At 44.3% G+C, this 22,583-nt stretch overlaps 2 protein-coding genes across 2 annotated transcripts in view; one reads left to right on the top strand and one right to left on the bottom strand.

Annotated features, from left to right (window-relative positions):
- The window catches only part of LOC116832036 (uncharacterized), a 524,829-nt gene extending 517,845 nt beyond the window's left edge, over nucleotides 1-6,984 (top strand). Inside the window, exons 3-4 of the mRNA XM_075071995.1 lie at nucleotides 50-163; nucleotides 452-6,984. Of these exons, the coding sequence (XP_074928096.1) occupies nucleotides 50-163; nucleotides 452-1,731 (1,394 nt within the window). The 3' untranslated portion in view covers nucleotides 1,732-6,984. The remainder of the gene's footprint in view (nucleotides 1-49; nucleotides 164-451) is intronic.
- LOC116824943 (uncharacterized) overlaps nucleotides 1-22,583 on the bottom strand; it is a 480,271-nt gene that overhangs the window by 341,406 nt on the left and 116,282 nt on the right.

Genomic DNA, 22,583 nt, shown 5'->3' with positions numbered 1-22,583 from the left:
CTTAATGACCAAGATCAACACTTGTTTCCTCACCCTCTCTGCCAAGCAGGATTCCCAGTTTCCAAACCTGACGTGATCTCCCAGCTGGAACAAGGGGAGAGGCTGTGCATTTCCAATCTCTGGGACTATGAGGAAAGGGAGATTCTGAGAGACCCCCACACAGGTGAAAAATCAGTTAAACTTACTCAGAAATCAGTTATTCTGTCATCCTGGTAGATGTCACGGATGCATTTACATCAAGCTTGTCTGACCCTTCAGCCCCTGCCTTCATCTGTGCTCACAGCATGTGGAGGAAGGTTGGGTCCCCTCCTATGGGAAAGGGTGTGGGGGGAGCAGGATTCAGCTCCTGATAGTTCAATCTCCCCAGCTGTTATATGGGTTTGTTCCCCCCTTTCTGAGGTCCCCGGCACAGGGACTGACTCCTGTCTGGATTTGCTCTCTGTCCCAGCAGGTGGTGGGTTGGTAAGTGAGAACGAGAAGGAAAATCCTCAGCAGGAAGATCCTGAGCAAATGGAACCACAGGGGACAGTATCAGGAAGAGCTGAAGGGCATGTTTCCCAGAGTCCTGAGCAGAGAGAAGCCTGTGAAATTCAGCGCAGACCAAAAAGGAAGCAGGGAAACCACTCAGAGGAGAGACTGGGTAAATCCACTCACAAGATCAGAGGCATCAAGAAAATCAAAGAAACTGTTCAACAGAGAATCCCCACTGGAGAGAGTCCCTACTCATGTGGTGACTGTGGGAAAAGCTTCAGTCAGAGCTTAACCCTTATTCACCATCAGAGAATCCACATGGGAGAGAAACCCTACAAATGTAATGAGTGTGGGAAAAGCTGCAGTGTGAGCTCAAAGTTTCTATTACATCAGAGAACTCACACAGGAGAAAGACCCTATGACTGCCCCGTGTGTGGGAAAAGTTTCAGTGTGAGCTCCAACCTTATTCAACATCAGAGAATCCATACGGGAGAAAAACCCTATAAGTGTCCCGACTGCGGGAAAAGCTTCAATCAGAGTTCAAACCTTCTGTCACATCAGAGAATCCACACAGGAGAGAAACCCTTTGAATGTCTCGAGTGCAGGAAAAGCTTCAGTCGTAGATCAACCCTTCTATCACATCAGAGAATCCACACAGAAGAGAAACCCTATACCTGTGCTGAGTGTGGGAAAAGCTTCGGTCACAGTGCACATCTTACTAGTCACCAGAGGACCCACACAGGAGAGAAACCCTACAAATGCAGTGAATGTGGGAAAAGCTTTAGTCAAAGCTCAAACCTTTATACACATCAGAGAATTCACATGGGAGAGAGACTCTATAACTGCCCTGACTGTGGGGAAAGCTTCAGACTGAAGTCAACTCTTGTTACTCACAAGAGAATCCACATGGCTGAGAAACCCTTTAAATGCCTAGAATGTGGGAAAAGCTTCAATGCGAGCTCAGCCCTTAGGAAACATCAGAGAATCCACAGTGGAGAGAGACCCTATAAATGTCTTCACTGTGGGAAAAGTTTCTGTAGCAGCTCAGCCCTTTGTAATCATCAGAGCACCCATCTTGAGGACAGGCCCTACAAATGCAATGAGTGCAGGAAAAGCTTCAGTCAAAGTTCCAACCTTATTCAACATCAGAGAATCCACACAGGAGAGAGACCGTATAACTGCCCCGACTGTGGGAAAAGCTTCAGTCGGAAATCAACCCTAATTAAGCATCAGAGAACCCACATGGCGGAGAGAGACTAAGTAAGCTAAATGTGGGAAAGGCTTCAATGAGAGCTCAAACCTCATTACATATCAGAGAATCCACACAGGACACCACCCCTAGGAATGGGTCATGTGTATAAGACCTGTTGAGTACTATGAACCTCAAAGGGTCAGGCCAGGCTGGAGTGGCCCTGTAATGGGGACCTGCAATAGTTAGTTATTAAAGCAGAGAATGAAATCACGTGCCTGGAACAAAGTTGTGTAGGCGAAGAGGCTGAGATAAGATTCCCATGTTCTGATGAGATTTGTTTATTGCACTCCCCTGACACCCCCCCCCCCACACTCCCACACATACCTCACCATGTACCCCTTACATCCACACCCCACCCATATACATCTGACTCACACCCCTAGAGCTATGATTCCCAGTGGGGGGCGGATGCTGTTTGCTCAGGGGAACAACATCCTTGACTTCCAAAAGAAAGTGAAATTGTCTTTCTACATGCTTCAGAACAAGAAATGTTCTTCCCATACTTTAAAGCTCCCTCTCTCTTATCTGGGCCATCAGCTATTCAGAAGGATTTTTAATGATATGCAAGAAGAAATAGCAATAGCACATCTGCAGGAAGAGAAACTAAACCCATCTGAAACCTAACCTGTACTGAAGTCCACTCCGAACCCTTACCAATTCTGAAATAAGGAAAAAAATCTTGCTCTTCAAATAGCCACGATGAACCCATCAATGAAGTTTATAATCTTTAAAAATAAAAAGTGGAATGGCTCATCAAATGCGTCTACTCACTTTTAGAAGAAATAATGAGTCCTTTGGCTGTCAGGCAGAAATGAGGGAGAGCTGCAGAATGGGTGTTCATCTATCATGCTGGGCAGCAGGAGGAGCATAGTCAAAGCACAACAAAAAAAAACCTGGAGGAAAAAAAAACCCTTTCTCATAGAATCATAGAATTGCAGGGCTGGAAGGGACCTAGAGAAGTCATCAAGTCCAGCCTCCTGCTCCATGGCCAGCGGACCAAGTAAACCTAGACCATCCTTGACCGGCATTTGTCCAATTTGTTTTTAAAAGCTTCCGATGATGGAGACTCCTCAACCTCCCTTGGAAGCCAATTGAAGAGCTTAACAACCCTTATATTTAGAAAGTTTTTCGTAATATCTCACCTAAATCTCCCTTGCTGCAGATTAAGCCCATCACTTCATGTCCTATCTTCAGTGGACATGGAGAACAATTGTTCATCATCCCCTTTATAACAGCTCTTAACATATTGGAAGACTGTTATCAGGTCACCCCTCAGTCTTCTGTTCTCAAGACTAAACATGCCCATTTTTAAAATCTTTTTTCTCATAGTCAGGTTTTCTAAACCTTTTATGGTTGTTTATTGCTTTCCTCTGAGCTTTCCTACCCAATTTGTCCACAGTATTCCAGCTGGGGCCTCACCAGTGCTGAATAGAGCAGGACAATTACTTCCTGTATTTTACATATAACACTTCTGTTGATAGATCCCAGAATCATTAGCCTTTTTTGCAGTTGTCACGTTGAAGACTCATATTCAGTTTGTGGTCCACTATGCCCTCCCTCTTCTCCCTTCTCTTCCCCTCTCCCACCCCCAGTTCTTTTCAGTAGTATTACCATCTACACAGTTGTTTCCCATTTTATTGTTCTGCATTTGGTTTTTTCTTCCAAAGTTAAGTACTATGCACTTGTCTTTATTAAATTTCATCTTGTTGAATCCAGACCAATTCTCCAATTTGTCAAGGTCATTTTGAATTTTAAAACTGTCCTCCAAAGTGCTTGCAACCCCTTCTAGCTTGCTGTCATCTGCAGATTTTATAAGCATACTGCATTATTGGGTCATTAATTAAAATATTGAATAGTACCAGACCCAGGACTGACCCTGGTGGGAACCCACTAGATACGATCTCCCACGTTGACAGCAAACCATTGGTAACTACTCTTTGAGTATGGTCTTTCAAAGTGTTGTGCACCCACCTTATAGTAATTTCCTTTAGATCACATTTCCCTAGTTTGCCTATGAGATTGTCATGTGGAACTGTGTCAAAAACCTTACTAAAATCAGGTTATAACACGTCTACTGCTTCCTTTCAGCCACTGAGTCAGTAATCCTATCAAAGAAGGAAATTGAATTGGTTTGGCATGATTTGTTCTTGACAAATCTGTTGTGACTATGCCTTATAACCTATTATCTCCCAGGTGCTTACAAATTGATTAATACTTTGCTCCAGCATATTTACATCTAGTGAAGATAGGCTGACTGATCTATAATTCCCCAGGTCCTTCTTTTCCCCTTTTTTAAAGTTAGGTACCATGTTTGCCCTTCTCCAGTCTTCTGGTGCCTCACCGTCCTCCAGGAATTGTCAAAGAGAATTGCTAATGACTTGGAAATTGCTTCAGCTAGTTCTTTATCTACCCTGGGATTCATTTAATCAGGGCCTGCTGACTGGAATACATCTAACTTATCTAAATATTTCTTTAACCTGGTCTTACCCTATTTTGGTTTGCTTTCTTTCCCTCAGTTGCCAATATTAATTGTGCTGAGTATCTAGTCATCATTAATCATTTAAGTGAAGATTGAAGGAAAATAGGCATTAAGCGCCTATTGATGCTCCTCTTCCTACTAAGTAAAGTGCCCACACTTTTTGTTGTCTTTCTCTTGCTCCTAATGTATTTAAAAAACCTCCTCTTGTGGACTTTTCTGTCTCTTGCCAGATGTAACTCATTTTGTGCCTTAACCTTTCTGCTTTTGTCCCTATGTTCTTGTACTGTTCTTTTGTACTACTCCTTATTACTCTGACCACGTTTCCACTTTTTTGTAGGATTCCTTTTTGATTTTCAGGTCATTTAGAATTAAGCAAAAAAACAGGCAGGCTGCAACTTTGTTTAAAAATACCCAACAATAATAAAAGTCTTAAACGAAAACCCAAAACATCAGTGCAACTTTGCTTTTTAAATGCAATCTTGGCACAGAAGCCACCTAAGCTGCCCAGTGGAGGATGCGACTGGCAGAGGAGTCTTCTAAGCCCCATCCCTTTATGGAGATAGATGCCTACCTCTTCCTTCAAGTCAGGAACTGGGGAATTTAGATGTTCCTCTGCTAATGGAGTTTGATACAGAAGTCAAATTCAGAGGCCACCTATCTCCACACAACACAGCTGGGGAGGAAGCAGATGGAGGAGCTCCTTCATAACCTTTAGCTTCATGGTTATTTTGTACACCCAGGATGTGGGAGACACCTAGTTTATGTCCCCTAACCACCTGCTGAGGCAAAGATCTTGCACTTCTCAGGAGAGTGGCTGAACTACCAAGGTATGGAATATTCTGATGAGTGTCTCATTGTCTCCCCTAGCGAAGCAGTTCTACTGTATATAAATACTTAAGGAGTCATTGGGTCATAGTGAGAGTGTGAGAATAGTTCCACAGCCTGGGGGTCAGGACATCCACCTATAAAGTGGGTGACTCTGGATCCAATCCCCCTTCTCCAATGATTGTAAGATCCTGAGTCCCACCACTCACCACAAAGAAGACTATACACTGAACAGCAGAAGGAAGGGTGAGAAGTTGCACCTGCTTGAAAGTACAGAAAGATTTAGGAAATCAAAGCTTGCTGCTACAATTCCATAGGGATTTTCTGTGCTTCAAAGAAACAGAGCCTTAAAGAACACAGCTAGAGTAAGATAGGGTTTGAATCTGACAACGTTGCAGGTTTTGACTGCTTTAAATTGCATGCTGTAAACTGTAGCTGCCAAACTGATTGTTCACACTGTAGGGGTGTGGTGCTGGATGCACTTAGCTTTGCTTACTAAATTATCTGGATTACTGCTTAAAAGAGCTACCCTTCAAATTTTTGGTTTGATGAGGACATAACTAAATCTTAGCTGTGCTGATTGTGTTACTGTATCTTTGTGGAAATTAATACTTTTGTTGTCTTGTTTCAGGTCTTATCTTGAAGTGTTACTAAGAACTAGGAACTTTGTTAATCATTGTTCTACTCTTCCCTGGATTTTTCCCTCAGCACTTCCAGCTGTGCAGTTTTTGCTTGTGTGAGTGAGAATTAAATGCCACCCTTGCAACATTACACTGTGTGAGAGAGAAGTTATCTTCTAACTTCAAAAATCTCACATCAGTCTTTATTTGTGTGTGTTCTAAACTTTAGAATAATTTTGTACTAACTTCAGTGGTGTTGTGTGTTTCTAACTACAGAATGATCTAATATGTTTATATCTTACACTCCACACAAACCTTTTCCCAATCTTGGAGTAGGAATTTAACTAGTTCTTATTTTACATTTGTCAATTTTATGTACCAGTAGCAGGGTATGGTACTTTGTGATAGTTCTCTTTCTATGTTTGAATGTTACAATGTTTACCTATTGGTGTATGGAATTACCCGTTAATAGTATCAATCTCTCTTTCCACCCCTGCCAATTAACTCAAATACCAGAATCTCCCTGCAATAGCACCTTTCAACTGTCTAAGGAAACTCCCTCAGTCTCCTCCTTGACTAAACTTTAATTTGAATACCTTAGTTAATCAAACCGCTTTCTGAACTTTCACCCTTGTAAAATTGCCTATTACCTCCCCCAAACCAAAGCTAATTCTCTCTCATCTGTATTGTTGTATAATAATCAAATTGGGTGATTCTTATACCCCATTTATTATATGTATCATTGTATCCATTTCCAACTAGATACGTGTGTCTAAACACTGCTGAATTTTGAGCTGTGGTGATCATATGACTTGTGAATTTGCCTTAAATCATGCTTAGCCTCACAATGCTATCTTTTTAACACAGAAATAAAAGAAGTAGTAATGGTTTTGGTAGATTTTGAGCTGTCTACACTACTTTCAGCATTATTGTACAATTCAACCTATCTAGTTTCATCCAGATTTGTTTTGAGTTTAAAAGTTTTAATATCAAGCTGAATTATAGTGTTTGTAATCCAGTTAACCATGTATAACCTCAGTAAAGTATCTGAAATGTTTTCTTGAAGATTAGCTGCTAAAGTCTGTTGATAATACTTAGCTACAAGTAAATTTTATTTAGAGGGGGAAAAAGCTGATGATGCTTGTTAGTATCCTAAATTATTCTGTTTTAGAATTTCATGTTAAGAGGTTATTTTAAGAGTTAATACATTGTATCATTTGTTTTATCTACCTTTTTTCAGTTGGTGTGTCTCATTTGGATAATCCTTGTGGATTTAATTTTTTGTTGGTTTCTTCAACCAGTTTTGAGTACTTAAATAAATGTTTCCCTATTTTAAATTTGAGTTCAGTTGTTTTGGGCTGTAATTTAGTATAAAGGAAGCAGAATCCTTTGTTCATTTATAAGTGGTTACTCCTGGATTGCAGTCTCATTCTTCTTAGCATATGTGCAACATGCCTCGGGTGGCATGTGACCAGATTTCATCACCGATTTTGGTCCACTGCAGTCTCATTAATAACCATTATCAATCAATCTGTGTGTTGGTTTGGTTTTCCTGAAATAGTCATATAAGAAGCAATTTATTAATAATTCCATCTCATTAATGGTTTCTCCCAATTATGAACTTTTGTACTTATTTAGTTTTTACTTTGAAAATCACCTGCCATCCAACCCCTTTCTACCCCTACTCCTGTCATTTTCAGAGCCAGTTTATCCACTGCCTTCCTGGCTTATGAATCATTTTCCTGGCCCCTTGGACAGGACAAAGGAGCTGTTTAACTATACTTTGAGCAGCTGCAGCTTTCCAGTGAAATGGGCATTTGGAAGACTGACGGGAAGGAGGCAGAACCTCCTGAGAAGGCTGGAGACTGCTGAGCAGTCTGTCTCACTTGATAGATGGTTGCTGTGTTTTGCACAACATCTGTGAAAGCCAGGGGGAGATCCTCGCCAAAGGCTAAGAGGTAGAGGGATTTCCTATATATTATGAACAACTACAAGGTGCCCCCAGTGTTCAGGGACGTGTTGTGCTCTTACTTTGTCAGAGTGTAGTGGTGGAGAATGAATGTCCTGTAGCCAGTTAAATGAAGGCAGTGTGTTTGTGTTCGGATTGTATTGATGATCAACGTTAGTGAAAGGAGAGCTGCAGCGCAATGCAATTTTTCAGTTGAGTTGTACATAATAAAATGCTATTGATTTAACATAGCATAATGTAAACATAATTCCAGTGGGCCTGTGGAGGAACATGCCCAAAGTGCTGAGTGTCCACATGGCTGTACTAAGGGACTCACAAAAATGTGTAGATGGAAACTCTTCTGTTGTCTTGGTGGGCAGAATGTGGAAATGATGAAAAATTAAAATAGAATTCTGTCAAATCTAGTTATGACTTTAGCTATTTTGGCATAAATTGTATTGAGTTCACAAGCAGAAGTTCTTTATTTATCTGCTGTCTTATCCCACTTCAATGAATCTGCTTTGGAGGTGATGCTACTATACTCTGGAATTAGTTCTACTGGTATAAGGTTTGTTTGGATTACCTCTATACTGCTTCTGGCAATCTTCCCACTGCTGTCTCCCAGTGCATTGCTTTGCACCCAGGTCAGCCTGTGTTTACCTCTGTGCTCTTTACTGCTCTGGAGTCATCTTGACCAGACGACACATCTCCATGTGCACCCTTTTACGAGTCCTAGGCTTTGTCTACACACACTACAGAGTTTTGTTGACAAAAGTTACACTCCTTTTATTAAACTGCTGTTGCATATCCACACTGCTCCTTGTGTCATCAGAGCGCATCCACACTATCAGCTCTTGCATAGACACAGTGCACTCTGTGTCAATCCTGCTGCACAACTGGCTGCAGGGTGCTTTGGGAAGAGTTTGCAATGCCTCATAGGGCAGATACAGCATCACATGATGCATATTTCTCAGTCTCATCATTTCATGGGCATCCTATTAGATTGCCACTTGCTTTTCAACTGAAGTGTGTGAGGTGGAGGGGTTGAGTGTGTGTGTGTGTCAGCGGGTAAGAAACAGAGACAGTATGTGTGTTGGGGGAATGTGTTGGCATGCTGTCTCTAAGTTCAGACAGCAGTCTAAGCAACCAATCCTGAAGTGTGGGGGGGGCCTCCCACATACATCAACCTCTGCCTCAGCACAACACGAGTCTCTCCCCCTGCTGCAGCAGCCCACACTGCCTACGTGCCAGCCGCTGTGCTCCTAGGGCTGGGGAGAGCAGGATTCCATTTTAATGATTCTGTGATTCCTTCCGAGTTCTCCCACAGCCTTCTCCACCCACAGACCAATGACCCACCCGTCCCGTAGTCTGGGCAGGAGAGTGTTTGCTGTTTTGCTGCCGGGAGCTGCATGGTCAGCTGGGCAGTAGCTATGTGAGCTCCAGAGTTTCAGAACTTCCTGGAGCTTTGGAAGGGGAGGGGTGCATGCCTGTGTAGCTGAAATGCAGGGCAGCGGAGTTCAAAACAGTGAGCAGAGTAGTCACAGCAGGCATTCTGGGATACTGTGGGAGGCCAGTTACGGTGACATAATGGCAGCAGCTATGCTGATGCTTTGTCGCTTTAACTTGGCCACAAAAAGCTCCATGTCTCTTGTTGAGGTAGTTTTATTTTGTCAGCAAAACAGGTAGAGTTTTGCCACCAAAAGTAGCTTTGTGGGGTGTACACCTCTGCTGTTTTTGTCAACAAAACTGTGTAATGTAGACAAGGCCCTACATGTGGGGAGTTCATTCAGCTAGAGTCACATGCCCATAAGAGCAGCTTTGCCCCCTGCTTCTGCATGGTCCCATTTGGTGCTCCTGGACTGCCTTGCCCTCTGGGGAGAGAAGCATCTCCAGTCCCTTTGAACAAGTGTCATCAGAATGTCAGGACCTATGAGCAACTGGTAGAGCACATGCAGGAGATGGATTACTCCCTGGCAACAGTCCGATGCTGCATCTCCAGTGGCGCTACAAGAACAGAGGGAAGAAAAGAGGACTTCTGGTAATGCGTCTCATACCTGCCATGCTATGACGAGCGGGGCTAGATTTTAGAAATGAAGCACCCATCAAACCCCAGCGTGAGGCTCTGGGCAGTTTGGAGCCAACCAGAGAAGAAACTCAATTGAGTCCTGACCTCAACCAGGAGAAGATGTTCTCAGAGAGCCAATAGCTCTTCAGCATGCCCAAGCCAGAGACCCAGGTGCTGGAGATGCCCTTGAAACCTAGGAGGGGACCAGCCTGAAACTGCTGCAGAGGGGAGCTCCGCCACTCAGTGTTATGTGCTGGGTTGAAATACACCTCTACAGGGGGATTTGACCAAAATTGTTCTGGGTACTGGCCAAGTGCTGGCACATTCAATGGATGTGGGCTGTCAGCCTCTCCTTGTTTTCCCCTACCCCGACCCCAGTGTGCTCAAAATGGTGTTGACTTTGGACACAAACTCTGAAGGGCTTATTTCCCTGAAGTATCAGATCCCAAATTGGGCAAATACGAATCTCCCCCTACCCACTTTCTAGTGCTGCTTGGTGCTCCCCCTCCCTCCCTGTGCACTGCAGCCTTCCTCCGACCCTGCTCAAAACAATGGTACCATGTTGGTTAAAATATGCAGGCTGTTTGCAGGGCAGGCACAATTATTGTAGCAGCAGCCAGAGAAAGAGCAAAAGCAATAGAGACTTCCTTTGTTTTGCAGTGTGATCAGCACCCTGTGCTTTCACCTCCCTTTACATTTGCAAAAACACACTATATTAGGAGGCTAATGGCACAAATGAGGCTATAGATATATTTCTTAATGCATAAAAATAGGATATTTTGTGGCTACAGTGTAAGCACTGTGGGTTCAGACCAGTTTCAAAATCTATTTTGCAGTGCTCTTGGTGCTTAAATGTAGATGTTATGAAAAAGAATTTAAGGCATGAGGAGGGTTGTACTTTGGAATGCACATTGCAGGCACTGCAGAAGTCCCTAGGTTGCAACAAAGGTGGTGCTTCCCTTCCTCTCTTGCACCAGCTGGGAGCAGGGAGAAGGCACAGGGAGCCCCCTTTTGCTTCCCCAAATGGCAGGCCCTGCCACACCATTCCACCCACTAAGACAAGGAGAAGAGTTTCCACCAAACATTGTTGTGAGCCTATCAGCACAGCTACATGTACACTCAGCACTTTGGGCATGTTCCTCCATGGTTCCACTGGTCTGAGGGTTGCACTGTGTAATGTGAAATTAATAAAGGTTTTACCATGCACCATCAGCTAAAAAAGATCCATTGAGGGACATCACCTTTCTAATAATGTCAATTATTAATAAAATCTTCATACAAACACATTGCATTCATTTCCTTGGTTACAGGATATTCATTTTTCTACTGCTGCACTCTGACATAGAATCATAGAACAGCTGGGTTGGAAGGGACCTCAAGAGGTCATTTAGTCCAACCCCCTGCTCAAACCAGGACCAACTCCCAACTAAATCATCCCAGCCAGGGCTTTGTCAAGCCTGACTTTAAAAACTTGTAAGGAAGGAGATTCCACCACCTCCCTAGATAACCCATTCCAGTGCTTCACCATCCTCCTAGTGAAAACGTTTTCCTAATATCCAACCTAAACTTCCCCCACTGCAACTTGAGACCATTACTCCTTGTTCTGTCATCTGCTACCACTGAAAACAGTCTAGATCCATCCTCTTTGGAACCCCCTTTCAGATAGTTGAAAGCAGCTATCAAATCCTCCCTCATTTTTCTCTTCTGCAGACTAAACAATCCCAGTTCCCTCAGCCTCTCCTCATAAGTCATGTGTGCTCCAGCCCCTCTAATCATTTTTGTTTGCCCTCCATGGACTCTTTCCAATTTTTCCGAATCCTTGTGGAGTGTGGCGGGCCCAAAACTGGACACAAGTAACTCCAGATGAGGCACTCACCAATGTCGAATAGAGGGGGGAGAATGATCACCTCCTCAATCTGCTGGCAATGCCCTACTTATACAGCCCAAAATGCTTATTCAAGCCCTTCTGGCAACAAGGGCACACTGGTCGACTCATATCTCAGCTTCTTGTCCACTTTGTAAACCCCTTATGTCTTTTCTGCAGAAACAAGTAGGGCCCATCACATCTCTACTTGTCCCTTGACTACTTGGAGGGTCTGGTCTCTGGCTGTTGTAACACAAATAAGTCATCCATTTTGCTGCCCAGCCGATCACTGAGGTCTCTCCCCCGCTTTCACATTCCAGACCTGACCTTCCTAAGGCAGATTTTCTCCGTATCCTCAGCAGTAGGTGTCTCCTTATTCCCTTCCTCTGCAAATTACCTCTGGCACATCTGAAGCTATCTAGGGTTATAAGTCTTTCTAGGGACAATATCCAGGGATGGTCTTTCCGATGAAGAGGTACCACTTGAGACCACCTGAGTGTGGGTTGAGGTTGTACACAGGTTTTTCACGTACAATTACAAGATCCAAGTTTTTCACATGACTACTGGGAACATTTACATGTTATTTTCCGTTTTATGTTATTAAGTACTGCTCAGGAGTGCGCCTTCAATATACCGGCTTTTTTTCCTTACTTCTGGATGTTCCAAATAACATTGCTTACTTAAAACTGTTATTTAGTAACAAATTTGGGAATTAAGATACTGCGTCAGGCAAAGTCCATCTATCCAGTATCCATTCTTGTCGCCCCATTCCAGCAGCGGTAGGAACATCCTGCCCGTCTTCCTCTTGATTTATCTATTCTTTTTGGCCTATTATTCTTGGCCTTCCACATCCTCTGGCAAGCAGTCCCAGACTGACTGTGCTTGTTTTATGTGAGAATAGTTCTTTTTCTTGTTTTCCTGCTCTTATTTCATTTGTGCCACTTTTTGTTTGAGAGGAGTAATAACACTTCCTTGTATTTTCCACGTTGATTTTATGTCTATCATACCGTGTGTTCTTTTCCAAGTAAAAGTCCCAGTCCTTTTACTCGCTCTATGGAGCTCTTCCTACCCCTATTTTTTTGCCCTTGTGCCTTTTCCTTCTCTTCTTTTGGTGGGGCGCCACTTGCATGCGTATCAGCGTGGGCGTCAGATTTTTGGGCATATGTATTTTTTTTATCTCTTCTATGTATAATTGGGATTATGTTTTCCAGTGTGCATTACTTTGCATTTATCAACATTGAATTTTTGTTGCCCATTCACCCATTTTTGTGAGATCCTTTTGTAGCTCTTCACAGTCTGCTTGGGACTTAACTATCTTGAGTACTGTAATTTTGTATCATCTGCAAATTTTGCCACCTCACTGTTTTCCTCTTTTCCCAGATCATTTATGAATATGTTGCATAGGGACTGACTCCATGGGTGCTCCAGCAATTAATGGGTGCTCAGCAACCACCAGCAGCCATACTCTCTCCTCTCCCCAGCCTGACAGATTTTTGTTATCAATTTGCCTGAGGCCACAGTTGATTAAGCTGGGGCCACAGGATTTTTTGGGGGGAGGAGATGACAAAGCACACCAAGCGTTTAAATTTTAAAGCTTTATTGATAAAATAATAAAATAACACCAGAAAGTGCTGGGAAAGCTCCCATGTCACTCAGGGGAAGAGAGAAAGTGTTAATTCCCCAAGCTCTAATCCACTTTTATGCTCACACACGCACGAACCAGACTGTCCAAGGCTGAGTGTAACATCAGAAGAAGATGGCGGGGAAGGTGAATGGGAGTGCTATTTTGGGCCCAGTCTGTTTAAGGATCCACTGTGCTCTTCAAGTTGCTTCAGCTCTTAGGAGGGTTTTAACTTCTGGGCTTTTTTGGGGGGAGGAGGGGGAGTTTGTTTAGGGAACTTTGCTTTTGGTGCTTTTTGTGCCAGTCCAAACTAACTTTCTGTGGTCTCTTCAACTTTCCCCAAAACACACCGGTTTCAGGGCCATGAGACAGTTCTGTTTGTTCCTGGCTGGCCTTTGCCGTTTTGCTCTTTTTTCCGGCCCCTGCATTTTGTTTAACAACTTTTTTTTTTAACGTCTGGGTGGGGAAGCGGTTGGACTTTCCCCTTTGGCTGGAGTCAGCTTTTTATTTTTGGACTGAGTTTGCTAGCTGCAGTGTTGAGTTAACCCGTTTTTTGCTTTCTTTTCTCTCCCCCACCCGCCTTCAGCATCTTGTAAACCTGCAAAGGAATTTTCCACTTTTTATTTACACACCTTTAACCCTCCCTGTAGCGAGGCGGTGTGGCTCCCCTCCTCCCCAGGGAGGGTCGAGCCCCGTCAGACACCTAAGGGGGCGGGGCCACACAGCAGTGAGCCCGCCCCTCAGAGGGTCAGGAGGAGACCGGAAGTATAAAAGCCGGCTGTCAGCGCTCAGATGAAGCCCAGCCGCCATTGGCAGCAGACCTGCCAGAAGGTGTTCGTGACTGGGAAGCTGCTGAGGCCCAGGGCCGTTGCCCTGACTGGCCGGAGCTTCCCCGTGCCCGCTACGACAAGGAGCTGCCAGAGCTTCCCCGCACCCGCTACGAGAAGTAGCTGCCGCAGCTTCCCCATGCCCGCTATGATGAGGAGCTGCCGGAGCCGCCCCGTCCCTGCTGTTACCCCGAGGAACCCCTGGAGCAGGCCTGGCCGGACTTCCCAGAGGTACTGCTGGACCTACCGCCCAGCCCCATCTGGGAGGGGCCCATGCTACTGGACTTCCCAGGGGCTGACGCCAGAGATCAGGTAGACCCAGAGGGGAGATTGGAAGTAGCCCAGGGGCAGCCGACTCCAGTCAGGCTGCAAATATACCTGAACCCATGTCAGTGTGTTGCAATCAGGAACCCCACTGACCGTTAGTGGTGATAACCGCTACTAGGACCCTGGGCTTGAACGCAGTGGAGTGGGTGGGCCTGCGTTCCCCCTGCCTCCCGTACTCGGGTGGCAGAATCCCCCTCCCCCCAGCCTGAGGAGGCCATATAGCCGAGTGGTTGCTTGCTCAGCCCTGAGCCAAGAGGGTCTGAGCCTCTGTGACATTGTGTTTGCTGCCCTTCCCAAACCAAGGGCTGGGCCCCTTTAACTGTACCACTGCTTGGTCCTGCACCAAAGGACCTGAGCTGCCTGAACTATTGTTTGCTCAGCCCTGAGCCAAGATGGTCTGAGCCTCTGTGACGTTGTGTTTGCTGCCCCGCCCAAACCAAGGGCTGGGCCCCTTGAACTATGCCACTGCTCGGTCCTGCACCAAAGGGCTTGAGCTGCCTGAACTATTGTTTGCTCAGCCCTGAGCCAAGAAGGCCTGAGCCTCTATAACTTTGTGTTTGTTGCCCTGCCCTATAGCAGAAGGCTGGAGCCCTAAGCAACTGCGTAGCATCGCTCAGCCCTGAAGAAAGGGGCTGACTTAGACGACGCGTATCGAGGCCGGTGTGGCTCCCCTCCTCCCCAGGGAGGGTCGAGCCCCAGCCGTACACGTTTACACTCCCCAAAATGCTTTGCAATGCTTCTAACAGCATTAGCAATATACAGTGCTGATTTACCTTTTTAGGGAACTTATTAAGAGGCGGGGGCCACTGAGTTGTGACACCAGTGCCTCTTGCCTGCCAGTAGCCCTGCTGATCAAATCCTCCCACTCCATCCCAGCACCTCCTACCTGCCGTGAACAGCTGTTTTGTGGCATTCAGGAGACTCCGGAAGGGGGAGGAACAGGGACAGGGAGTGCATGGGGGATGTTACCGAAATGTCGGATCCGCCTAGCTGAGAGCCAATGACAGCCATTATTTATTTACTTTTTTATTTAATTGTTTATTTATATCGGATATTTTGAACTTTAAAACTATTTTTTTAAATAATTTTTAAATAAATTACTAAAGTGTGAAGGCCTTGGCCATTGGTATATAGCATTATATGTATTTGGATGTATTACACGGGTAATAGTGTAATGGAGGAGATGGCAGAGGCAGTGGAAACAAGGTGCTTTTGGTATTTGTTATTTAACATTTAATTAGGGAGAGCAATACATGCTAAAGGATTTATTCAGAACACAGGGCGGAGCCTGTAGAATAAATCCCAAAATTTAACTAATACCATATTTTTAAGCATGGGTCCCACAAATTTTTTTTGCCAGTGTATAATTTTTTGTTTTTTTACTAGGATTAGTTTTTAATGTTTTTTTTAGTTAGGAATTTTTGGACTTTGGTAATGTCAGTGGAGTGAGTGTTTTTGGTTGGTTTTTTTTTTTTGAAACAGTTGTGGTTCAGCATTCTACAGGGGAGAGGTTACCAGCACATTACTCTGTAATGGTTTTGCTCTTTTTAGAAAAATTTAAAGGCACAGTAGATCTGTTAGTGGACAAGGGAGAGGTTACTAGCACTTTACCTTGTTCTTTTTTTCTGCTGTCCAGAAGGCACAGCAGAGCTAGAAGGAGGAATAGGCTAATTACTAGTAGGAGAATTTTCCCGAGGTGGAGAGGTCTTTTTGCAGTGAGAATTCTGGGTCTACACAGTCAATCTTTGGCATTTTACAGCAGTGTTGGTAGTCAGCAGGACTTAATAAGGGTTTTTTTTAGCATGGAGCCAAAGCAGTTTTTGTTGGTGCATTTTTACATAGATTCAGTTTTTTGGTTCCAAGGAGTGGCAGGGCTGCTAGGGTCTTTGGGTAGCACTTTTTTACCTGTGAGAAAAGAAACCTAATACATTTTATTAGTGCCTGGCAGTGTTTTGCAGATTTTATAGCTGCTTGAGCAAGTTTAAGCCCCACCCTTTTCTTGGTTGTCAGCCAAGTTTTAGCTGTGAGCAGTTTTTTTTAATGGAGCCAGTGTCTTATTATTAGCCTGAGCTTGCTAGCTATTTTTTTTAGTTAATTTATTTTGTTTTGGGGTTTTTTTTGGCTTTTATACAGGAAATTATTATTTTTTATTTATATATTTTTTGAAAATAATGAACACACAAACATTGCCATTATACAGTACATTAGTTTTATTATTTAATGTATGCCACATATACTTTTTTACTAAAATAACTTTATTACAGAGTTTTGGAGCAACAAGCTAGGACAAGCACACCCACTTTGAGGAGTTTACTTAATACAACTTTTAGTTTAGTAGCTTTTTACCATTTCTAGCCCTTTGGCTAGAAATTTGAGGTAGCCAGAAGGATCCCATGTACAATATGGGGAGTGGGTTAACTTTTTATGTTTTTGCTTTTAAAGACTGTTGGTATGCAAATTTTAATAACAATTTTTTAATTAAAAGATTTGGTCAATGAAGTTTTTTTTTTTACTTAAAGAAATGTATTAGATTTTAGTATTACATTTTTTTGATTTATTTAAACATTTTGTATTTTAAGTTGAATAAAACAAGTATTTGCATTTTAATTTAACCCCTCTGCTTGATTTTAAACCAGACCATTTTATGAAAACACTAAACACAACAATTCTGGCCACTAGACAAACACCGCAAGACAGAACATAGAACACAAAACATAATTTCTGTTGTGCCAGTAAATGCATGATACGTTGAATGCTGTTCAGCTGGCATCAGTTTTCTCTGATTATCTGAAAGACAAAAAACAGAGGTCTGCCTTTTTTTGGCTTGACAGTAACAGTGGAGAGGGCAGCTCCAGAGTCTGGAAGATAAGAATAAACTGTTCCTCTTTGGCATTTTTTTTTTTTGAACACCGGGTAAAGGCCATTTATTTAGCATATAATCCAAAGGGCTATCCTTAGAGGGTTTCTCTGAGATCCACCCATTTGTCTTTTGACACTTAAACAGAGAATTACACAGAGAGCAGAGGGAATTATGGTCTAAACCAGGATTTTCCACTTCTATTACACTGACCACTACAGGGGACGGGACAGAAGGATCTCAATTCGACCTCAGAACTTTATCGCACGCTATGGCTTCCACCCTGCGGAATTACGAATGAGAGGCTCAGTTCTACCCACATACCTAACGCTCAAATGTATACAGCAGAAAAACAGTAACTGGTTAACCAAAACAGAACAGAACCAGAAACAGATAGCGTTTCCTTATTTTTTTAGGGCTCACCTTACCGGAGCATGAACCCCAGGGGCTGCAGTGAAGTGAGGAAGAGGGGCTAAACACCCCGGTGGTGCCTCTCCTAGTTTGCCGCAGCCATCTGGAATCCAATGTCCGAGCTAGGAGGGTCCCATCTGGGTCGCCAGAAACTGTTACCGAAATGTCGGGCCTGCCTAGCTGAAAGCCAATGACAGCCAGACAGGGATAAGGAAAGGTTGCTTTATTTTGCAGAAGAAAGAAGAGCCTTGTACCTTGGTACAAAAAACTTTGTCTCATACAAATTTTACAAACTTTTTATACACATTCAGACAAAGACTTTTGCTATGTTAACACTTGATTGGTGGTTGCCAGATCCCATACTTCTGCAACCTGCTCAGCAAAAACCTGCTAAGAACCAGCTTCAACTGCCTTAAAACTGATAAGGGGAGACAGTTCAAAAGTTTAGGTTATTGTGTATGTGAGACTTCTGCTTCCCCTTACTGGCTGCTTGTAAGCTTTTAAGGGGGGCTACCAGTAACTTTTATAGGCAGGAGATGGAAAGATGCAGGGAGGGGGTGGAGCAGGGGCAGGAAGAGGCGGGATGGATGTGGGGTCTGGAGGAAGGGTGGAGTGGGAGCAGGGGTCGAACAGGGGTGGGGAAAGAGGCAGGGCAGGGCTTGGGGGAAGAATGAAGTGGGGGAAGGCTGGGCGGGAAGTGTCTAGCACCTGCCGGCTAGAGGGAAAATCAGCACCTATGATAAGCTGGAAAAGCACTGGTCCCAGTACAGACCCTGGGGGACAACAACTATTTACCTTTCTCCATTCTGAAAATTGACCATTTATTCCCTCCTTTGTTTCCTGTTCTTTTAACCAGTTACTGATCCATGAGAGGACCTTCCCTCTATATTACCCATGACAGCTTATCTTTGCTTGAGAGCTTTGGTGAGGGACCTTGGTCAAAGGATTTCTGAAATCTGAATTATAACGATATCCAACTGGATCTCCTGTAAAGAAACAGGATAACTTGTGGGTACACATTCAGACGACAGTACTAAATAAATTAATTTGCAGTAATAGCTTTCAGGAGACTACAAGCCCACCTTCACGAATGCGACTAGACTTGGAACATACAGCAAATCAGAATATTTATACATAATAGCAGAACATTGAAGGTGAAAGTAGCCAACCAAACTGTAACGAGGCAATCAATTGAGATGAACTTCAGCATCAGGAAAAAAACTTTTGAAGTAATATTGAGTATGATCTCTGAGTAAGAAGTGGTGAGGATACACTAACATGGGGAAAATAGTTTTATTCAATTAGTGAATGGCCAGCAACCAATCCCCAGTGGCGATCAAACACTAAGTTAATTGTATCTAATTGCAATATTAAATCAAGTTTAGCAGTCCTCTTTGGCGTTCTTGTTTTTGAGTTTTTTTGTTGTAAAATGGCCACCCTTCAAAGTCTGTCACAAGAGTCGTAAGAGGTGAAGTGTCCTCTTAAGATCCAATTATTGCGTGTCTGTTGGAATGTTATGATCTGATGCTCCTGATGATCTGTGGCCAGTTATTCTTTGGCGTAGCTGAATGTCTCGGTTGGCCAATGATATGGCAGGAGGGGCAGTGGCCCTGACTATCATGATGAGGATATACCAATTGGAGATGTGCAGTGTGAACGAACCCGGAGGCATGGCTGATGTGATTAGGTGCGATTAGGGCACTTGAATAGATATGTGACAAGTGGCATCAGCTTTGTGCAAGGATAGACCTTAGAACTAGACCAAGCTGGTTTACATCAAACAAATTTTGTCTCTCTCTCCTCCTGGATCCCCTGTAACATTCTATACTTGGGGGAAGCCTGCCCTGTACCCCATACCTCATTTTGTATATAAGCATAATTGTAATAAAGTAAGTCCAGTGAGTATCAAGCGATAATTAGGTTATGATCAACTGAAAAACAACTGTTCTATGTAAATATGTATATCTTTAAGTGCTTAGGAAGTATGAGATAGAGTATGTTACACTAAAATGTGCTGTTAGTTGGGGGAATTGTCCTGATAATACTTCCCCAGAGACAACAGCAAAGAAAAGTAACCAATGCCCATGGGGTGTCAAACAACCACAACAGCCATGTCCAACAAGTGAGTTATAATCATGACTCACCTGATAAGGCCACACTAGGGGAAATTCTCTCAACCTTACTTAGGGACCTCATCATATGCCTCAGCACAGCATGCCTGGACTGTATTCTCACAAGCACAAGGACTGAAGGTATAAAACAAACACAGGAGCCCCATAGCTTGGTCTTCCCTTTCCCAAGCTACCGGCCACGTCTACACTACGGGAATAATAGCGAATTGAGCTAAATCGTTTCTTAAAAACTGATATTTATAAAACGATTGTGCGCGTCCACACTAAGGCACGTTAATTCGATGGTGGGGCGTCCAGGTCCAAGGCTAGCAGCGATTTCTGGAGTGGTGCACGTGGGTAGCCGTCGTAGCATCCATAGTTCCCTTCAGTCTCCCACCGCCCGTGGAATTCTGGTTGAGAGCCTAGTGTCGATGGGGCAGAAATCATTGTCGCGGGTGGTTCTGGGTACAAGCCTCACCCCCCCTTTGTTGAAAAGCAGCAGACAACCGTTTCGCCGCCTTTTTCCCTGGGTGAACTGTAGCAAACTGCCATAAGCAATCAGCAAGCATAGGACACTGCGAGATCAGTAACTAGCAATCGTGAACGTTGTTCACAACCACTCTGTCAGCTACACTTCACTTGGCTGTCTATACCTGAGGAAGCGCATCGACTGCAAAGGCAGCAGAGAGAGAGATGAGTCAGCTAACGTGCACCGCGGCGATCAAAGCGATGAGGCATGGACACTCTCGAATTCTCCCACTAACCCGGCCCCTGCGTTGAGCTACGCTGGTAATGGGCAGGTTCTACCATCGAAATCGCCCCATTTTGGGTCGCGTGGAAAACTAGAGTCACAGACGTGGTGGGACCGCCATACTGTTTGCAGGTGTGGGTGACGAAATTCCCCAGTAGACGGCAAAACTTTAGCGCACACGAAGAGCTAATCAGCGTATAGAGGCGAGCATGTTCCCTTTCTGCAAACTTTCTGACTGCTTTCCACCTGCCCTGAAACTAGATGAGAAAGAGACGCCCACTCAAGATCAGTGATCGAAGCGATGGCCATAATAGCCCTCCGGAAGCTTTGCAACACCGAAGACAGCTACTCCCTGGTCAGCTGATTCGACGGTCGAATCAAATATGAGTGGGCAAATCTACTGTGGGGCCGTGTGATGCAGTACCAAAAAGCAATCGTTCACAGGCGCCTGTCTCTCACGAAAGTGTGACTCTTGGAAACGTGCAGTGATAGTGCGATGGCTTTGAGTCGCTGCAGATGGGATTGCCCAGTAACTGGGGGGGCCATAGATGGAAACCCATATCCCTATACTTGGCCCCAGAGCACCAGGGGCACCCAGTAACGTAAAACCGTGCAAGGTACTTTATTACAAATGTGACTGAGCAAGCACGGTGATCACAAGACGTTCACACATCCACGCGAGATGCCTCAGGAAGGGTCATGTACGCTTGTGTTATTCACAGAACACTGACTAAACTGTCAAGGCTGACGAGAAAAGAGGTGCAAATTACGTCACCCCAGACAGAAGAGTACACCGTGGGGGGAGGCATGAAAATGCTTCTCAGTCGTTTATCCTGGTGACCCAGCCTATCCCTGATGAGTAATGGTCTCCAAAGAAGCCATACACTCAAAGGGCCAAAGACTCCCCTCAAACTCCTCTTGTCGACAGCTGTCAAAGTGCGAGAGCTAGACATCATTATAGGCTGAGAAATGCGTGGCGTTTTAAAGAGCCGGCCGACATTACTGACATCACGCGACTTCAGACTCTATATTCAAGGGGCCAGGGGGGAGGCCTGAGAGCAAACACTGTGGGCCGCTCGAGTAGATGACATCACTGAGCGCAGCAAGAACTGGAAACGTGGCAAGCACACGGGACCAGGTACGGATTACTGAGGCTGATGTTCCCGCTGGAGAAGGCGCGCCTCTGATGACTCAATCCATTAAAGTCAAACCACCACCCCTTAACCATTGACTTACAGCTTGGAAGAAATAAGAAGTCAGTATCGTTAAAGAAATCATGTATCTTATTAAAAAGCATATCAAAATTTGGTTTAAAAAATCAGATGTCTTTCTTAAGAAGTCATCCCTGGAAGAACCCGAGCCCGCACCCCGGGTGGGATTTATTTTCTTTATGAAAAAGTAAGAACAAAGAAGGCAGAGAATTATCAATTGATATCCCTGCCTGCGGGCTTTTGGGAGCAGGATAGGAGGAAGGAAATGAGCGATCCATTAAAACTCAGTTTCAAAACGCGAATGACATGGCCGTGTCGTGGAAGGATCAGAGGGATGAAGGGCGGGTGCCATAGAATAGTCCTATCCTCCATGCTTCTTACAACTTCTGGTGAGGGGAGAGATATGGAAGTGGGATGCTTTGAGGTGCTCTAAACATTGGCTCGTCAGCGCACGCTCCTGTTATAGTTCCCGCTGCCTATCCTGAACAAATCCACATAGGCGGCTGAGGATATAGTGTGAGCATGCAGACAGCTGCAGCGTACATGATCCCGACACGCATTAACATCTGAGAGCGGATTCTTACCATCACTACAACCATCTACACACATCGAGCGTTCTCATTCCTATCCTTGCCAAGGAAAATAGATCCACGTTCACTGGCAATGATCTATTCCTGTACCGTAGATACTGAGCACGGGCCGTCTCACCTCACTCATGTATAGAGCTCTGTCATGCGCTGTCATGGACTGTCATGAATTTCTGAGAACATTTCATCTTCAATGTTCCTTTTCGGTCCTCCTGCGCTTAGCTGAGCTATGCCTCGGTGATGGTGTAGGAAGCCGGACAAATGTGCATGATCTGCATGGGAAGGGAAAACAGGGAGAGAAATTATGTAAAAATACATTTTTAACAGAACATACTGCTTGGAACTCTTCAGCCAGT

The sequence above is a fragment of the Chelonoidis abingdonii genome, chromosome 13, assembly GCF_003597395.2.
Source record: "Chelonoidis abingdonii isolate Lonesome George chromosome 13, CheloAbing_2.0, whole genome shotgun sequence".
Lineage (NCBI taxonomy): Eukaryota > Metazoa > Chordata > Testudines > Testudinidae > Chelonoidis > Chelonoidis abingdonii.
Note: the sequence above shows the minus strand (reverse complement) of the source record. Positions and strands in the feature narration are given on the sequence as shown.